This window comes from Priapulus caudatus, unplaced genomic scaffold (assembly GCF_000485595.1).
Source record: "Priapulus caudatus unplaced genomic scaffold, Priapulus_caudatus-5.0.1 Scaffold688, whole genome shotgun sequence".
Classification (NCBI taxonomy): domain Eukaryota; kingdom Metazoa; phylum Priapulida; class Priapulimorpha; order Priapulimorphida; family Priapulidae; genus Priapulus; species Priapulus caudatus.
In genome coordinates this window covers 118,536-123,848 of record NW_014577749.1, presented here as the reverse complement: position 1 = coordinate 123,848, position 5,313 = coordinate 118,536, and the positions used below count along the sequence as shown (strand labels likewise).

At 47.0% G+C, this 5,313-nt stretch overlaps 1 protein-coding gene across 1 annotated transcript in view; it reads left to right on the top strand.

Annotated features, from left to right (window-relative positions):
- LOC106812801 (prolow-density lipoprotein receptor-related protein 1-like) overlaps positions 1-5,313 on the top strand; it is a 59,463-nt gene that overhangs the window by 43,865 nt on the left and 10,285 nt on the right. Inside the window, exons 24-28 of the mRNA XM_014816776.1 lie at positions 113-265; positions 1,271-1,396; positions 2,912-3,028; positions 3,574-3,681; positions 4,137-4,289. Coding sequence (XP_014672262.1) covers positions 113-265; positions 1,271-1,396; positions 2,912-3,028; positions 3,574-3,681; positions 4,137-4,289 — 657 coding nt within the window. The remainder of the gene's footprint in view (positions 1-112; positions 266-1,270; positions 1,397-2,911; positions 3,029-3,573; positions 3,682-4,136; positions 4,290-5,313) is intronic.

Here is a 5,313-nt window from a genome sequence, read left to right as displayed (position 1 = left end):
TGTATGAATATAGTATAAATGTACATAAATAAAAATAACAGCCAGTCCTGCTCAATAGTCACCAGCCCCACCGTACCATCTCCATCTCTAACGTACGACTTGCATCCGACAGGTTCGAGTCACCTGTGTCACCGTGGCAACGGAGGCTGCGAGGACGTGTGTTTGACGGATGCGTACGGCAGCGTGGTGTGCGCCTGTAACCCGGGACGCGTGCTACTCAATGCGACGCACTGCCGCGCCATACAGTGCGACAACGGAAACTGCAGTGAGTGTCTCTTACGTTACTGGGTCAAAAAATTACGACCAGTGACCGGCATGTTTACATTTACACGTAGCTAGATTAACCTAATTCTTCACCTAATCAAATTCAACTTTAAAGATCTTACGTCCCTTTGTTGAATGTTACGGGAACGGCAATAGTTCTCTGTAATTTCTGACTTCTCAGACTTGAGAACAAGCAAAGGTTAGAAGAACCTGATAAAATGTTGTTCATCGTCGAAATTAGTTGTTCGTCGCTACCTACGCATTGTCAAGATGGCGTCGACTATTTTCGTCTCATGCGCATGCACACGTCTTTTACGAGACTTCACTCGTCTCTTGTGTGACACTGGCTAAACATCGCCCCACTCTGCACACCTATGGAGCTATTGAGCTATTGTAGTGATAAAAGTATAGTTACGGTGACAGAGTTGCGTTTTGCCTGAGTAATACATCGGTGAATCACGACCAGTGACGGGCATGTAGACATTTACACGTAGCTAGATTAACCTAATCTTGTTCTAACCATAGATGTTACATCCTGTAACTGTGTAGTTTCTTACTTCTCTGTGAGATAAAAAAAAATCTCAAGCAAAAGTTGGATGAACCTGATAAAACATTATTATATAACAACATCGAAATTAGTCGTTTGTCATTAATTACGCATTGTCATGATGGCGTCGACTCTTTTCGTCTGCTTCATGAAAACTAACTCAGTAGGACTGCACGCCGTAGTGTAGCCTAACTACCGCCCCATGTTTAATTTTAGATATAGAAGATAAATATTAGATATAATTACGATAATAATTTTATAATAATATTAGATTTTAATAATTGCCTCAAGATAGCTTTGCCTAAACGGTCTTGGAAACAAGTCGGAAAACTGCAGCCAGTTCCGATTTCGAAATTTTTATTTCAACTATATGACCTATTATCCGGGGGAACGCTGCTCTGTTGTTTTGCCGACGCCGGCGCGTAATCAGTTGCGTTCTGCCATCGCTTGCCGTTCTAGTGGACAACCACCAGTGCAGGCAGGATGAGTTTGCGTGCAAGGGAGGCCTGTGCATTCGCTTTGAGTTCACGTGTGACCGCACGGTGCACTGTCCCCATGGCGATGACGAGGACCCTCAGTACTGCGGTAGGTGTCGCGCGCACCCAGGGTGGCAACGTAAGATGTCGGGAGCAAATAAAAAAGTTTCGATTTTTTAATTTATTTTTATTTTTATTTTTTATTTGCTCCGGATAGCGTAGTAGCGCGGTGCCAGGAGTACTGTGGTAGGTGTCGTGCGCATACGTGGGAACGAATAAAACCAAAAGTTTGGGTTTTTTATATTTTTTTATTTGCTCCAGATATCGTAGTAGTAGCATGGCATGATTTACTAGAAGCATATATAACGTAGCTAGATCTGATGTGGATTGCTACGGGTAGATTAGCACACATAGGAGCATGGATGACAAAGCATGAGTACACCCTACAGGTAGAATAACACAACTAAAACTGCACACCAGGTTTGACTACTAAGTCATGTCCAAGTTAGTAGAGCTTTCACGGTTATATTACCGGCGGTAGTGGTACGGGTACGTTTGTCAGATTTCAAGGCCAGTAGCGATAGAGTCTGCTATGGCTGGTGTAATAGAACAATAGTATTAAGGCTACGTCCATGACATTACATGCCAGTAGAGGGTGTGTTATCTGGTGTACAAGTGCAGTGGTAATGAGTTTGTCGCGTTTCAGGCCGGTGGTTTCTGCTATGATAAACCTAGTCTGCAATGATAGAGGTAGATTGTTATGACTATAGAAGTGTGACAGTAATAAGTGTGTTGCGTTTGCGGGCAGCACTGGCGCCCCATCAACTTCTTACTGCAACGAGGGCCGCTGTCTAGGTTTCAGTCTGCTATGATAGTGATAGAGGCAGTCTGCTATGATAGAGATAGTCTGTTAGGCCAAAACAAAATATATGTGTGGTTACCGTTACATGCCGAAAAAAATAGGGTAGGTAGGTAGGGAAAACATTTTATTTTCTTGAAATATTTTATTTACGAACCATGTCCGAAGGATGTGCGTTGTGTCTTTTGAAGGAGGAACTGTCCAATTCATATATTTTTTAAATTTTTATTTACTTTAAAGAAAATTGACAATAATTATAAAATGTTTAGGGTTGCTGGGACTAAATAGGGTGTCGTTCGGGAAACCGTAACCACACCTATAATTTGTATTGGCCTTATGATAGTTGCGGCTGGTATATGAGCAGTAGCAATAAGCCGTGCGATCACAATATTTCAGGTCAGCGATTGTGTCTTGTTGGCTTCTTCCACTGCGACGAGGGTTGCTGTTTGATGTGTAAACAGTTATAACAGCTGTGACTGGTGTACGAACAGTAATTAGCAGATATCTGCATTCTTTTAGGTCAGCGATGGTGTCCTGTTGGCTTCTTCCACTGCGACGAGGGACGCTGTTTGATATGTAAACAGTTATAACAGCTGTGACTGGTGTACGAACAGTAATTAGCAGATATCTGCATCCTTTTAGGTCAGCGATGGTGTCCTGTTGGCTTCTTCCACTGCGACGAGGGACGCTGTTTGATATGTAAACAGTTATAACAGCTGTGACTGGTGTACGAACAGTAATTAGCAGATATCTGCATCCTTTTAGGTCAGCGATGGTGTCCTGTTGGCTTCTTCCACTGCGACGAGGGACGCTGCCTGCCGGAGAAGCTGCGATGCGATGGAAAGTACGACTGCACCGACTTCGTGGACGAGGACGAGTGTGGTGAGTGTTGCCGCGTTGCCATGACGACCGACGTACGCGGCCATGTCCGGTTATGTGTATAGAGGATGCGTTGATGGGATTTCGGCGATTTGATCTGTCGATCTGTCAATTTCTCGCTCATTCTCCCTCTCCCTTCTTCCCTTCCTTCTCTCCTCTCTCTCCGCTTTCTCCCGCTCTCTCGCTCTCTCTCTCTCTCTCTCTCTCTCTCTCTCTCTGCCTCTATCTCTCTCTGGCTCTTGCGTTTTTCCGCTCCCTCTCCCTCCTTCCATCTCTCCTCTCCCACTCTCTCTCTCTAGTTTCCAGACAAGGTTGTTGTGCATGTAGAGTATGTATGGTTGTAGGATATGTGTGAAGAAGAGGCCTGGACAGCCTCTCTGGGGCACAGCCTTACTGAGTTTCCCCACGTGGATTTAGCTTGCTGGTTGGATGTTGCCAGTGTATATATAAAAAAAAGGTTTGTTAAGAAGTCGCTACACAAAGTTAGCAGTATATATGATTGTATGTTGCATGGATGCATTCACGTTTTCCACTCGTCGTCGTTTCAGCATGTGAGGAGGATGAGTTTAAGTGCACGAGTGGCATGTGCATACTGCAGGAACACAAGTGTGACTTCACACCGGACTGTCCGGACGCCAGCGACGAGATGGGCTGTCGTAAGTTAACACACAGTCATGATTATATAGTATAGTATAGTATAGTATAGTAAGTAACGTATAGTGTATTCGTCTCATGATGAGATGGACATACTGCTATACAATTTTGAGTATAGTAATTATAATTGTGATGATAGTAAACTGCCTGAAGATCACTCATATAACAGGTTATTGCATCCAAAATTTTGAAGAGAATGTGGGGCATGCCTCCAGACCACCTAGCAACGCATGGTTGCTATAAGGCATCCTGCAGCCGTCATTCGCCTAAAACATTTTGAGAGGTTATTTTCATCCATAGCTAGAAATATCGCTATAGCCGAGCTGTTAAAAAAGCTACGTATAACATGTATAAGCTACAGCAGGTATGAAAGCCATAGGTATCATCAGCGCTTGTTCACATCCTGGCCACTACCGTTGCTAACGGCAACCACGTCTGCTCTGCTCTCTCGCCGCAGCCCACCGCGACTGCAGCGAGCACGTAGAGGGTGCGGACGCGACGAGCAAACTCATCAACTGCAACGCGACGACGGCGTGCATACTGGAGGAGTGGCGATGCAACGGTCAGAACGACTGCTGGGACAACAGTGACGAGGTCGGCTGCCCCCCACGTAAGTGCTCGCGTGCGCGTGATTGGCTGCCCCCCCACGTAAGTGTTCGTGTGCGCGTGGTCGGCTGCCCCCCACGTAAGTGCTCGCGCGCGTGATTGGCTCCCCCCTCCCCCCGGGTACCAACAGTTAATTTGGGCAGATCGGTTACTAAAAAAATAAATTTGACTATTCAGTATCAACTACCTTAGAAGTTGCGTGCATCGTGCATAATTCTCAGGTGTTATATATGTATTATATTCTCGTGCATGCCTTTGAGCCCCAAACGCGCTTCTCGCGCACACGCGTTCATTCATGCACTGTGTGTGTCACACGCAAACGCAGGTTCTTGATTCTCTCGCGCGGTTCCCTGCATCATCCGTGACTGTGGGCGCGCTCTCACTGCAGACGTGCCGACGACGTGCGGCGGGGATCAGTTCACGTGCGAGGACGGCGAGTGTCTCGCTATAGACTGGGTGTGCGACTATAGCGCGTAACTCCGTCATTCTACTTAATCCTCGTGCACGCGCACGTTCGTGCACTGTGCGTGACAAATGCGCGCGTTCGTGCTTAATTCTCGCGCGCGCGTTCGTGCTTAATTCTCGCGCGCGCGTTCGTGCTTAATTCTCGCGCGCGCGTTCGTGCTTAATTCTCGCGCGCGCGTGCGTTCGTGCTTAATTCTCGCGTGCGCGTTCGTGCTTAATTCTCGCGCGCGCGTTCGTGCTTAATTCTCGCGCATGCGTTCGTGCTTAATTCTTGCGCGTGCGTTCGTGCTTAATTCTCGCGCGTGCGTTCGTGCTTAATTCTCGCGCGTACGTTCGTGCTTAATTCTCGCGCGTGCGTTCGTACTTAATTCTCGCGCGTGCGTTCGTGCTTAATTCTCGCGCGCGCGTTCGTGCTTAATTCTCTCGTGCGTGCGTTCGTGCTTAATTCTCGCGCGCGCGTTCGTGCTTAATTCTCGCGCGTGCGTTCGTGCTTAATTCTCGCGCGTGCGTTCGTGCTTAATTCTCGCGCGTGCGTTCGTGCTTAATTCTCGCGCGTGCGTTCG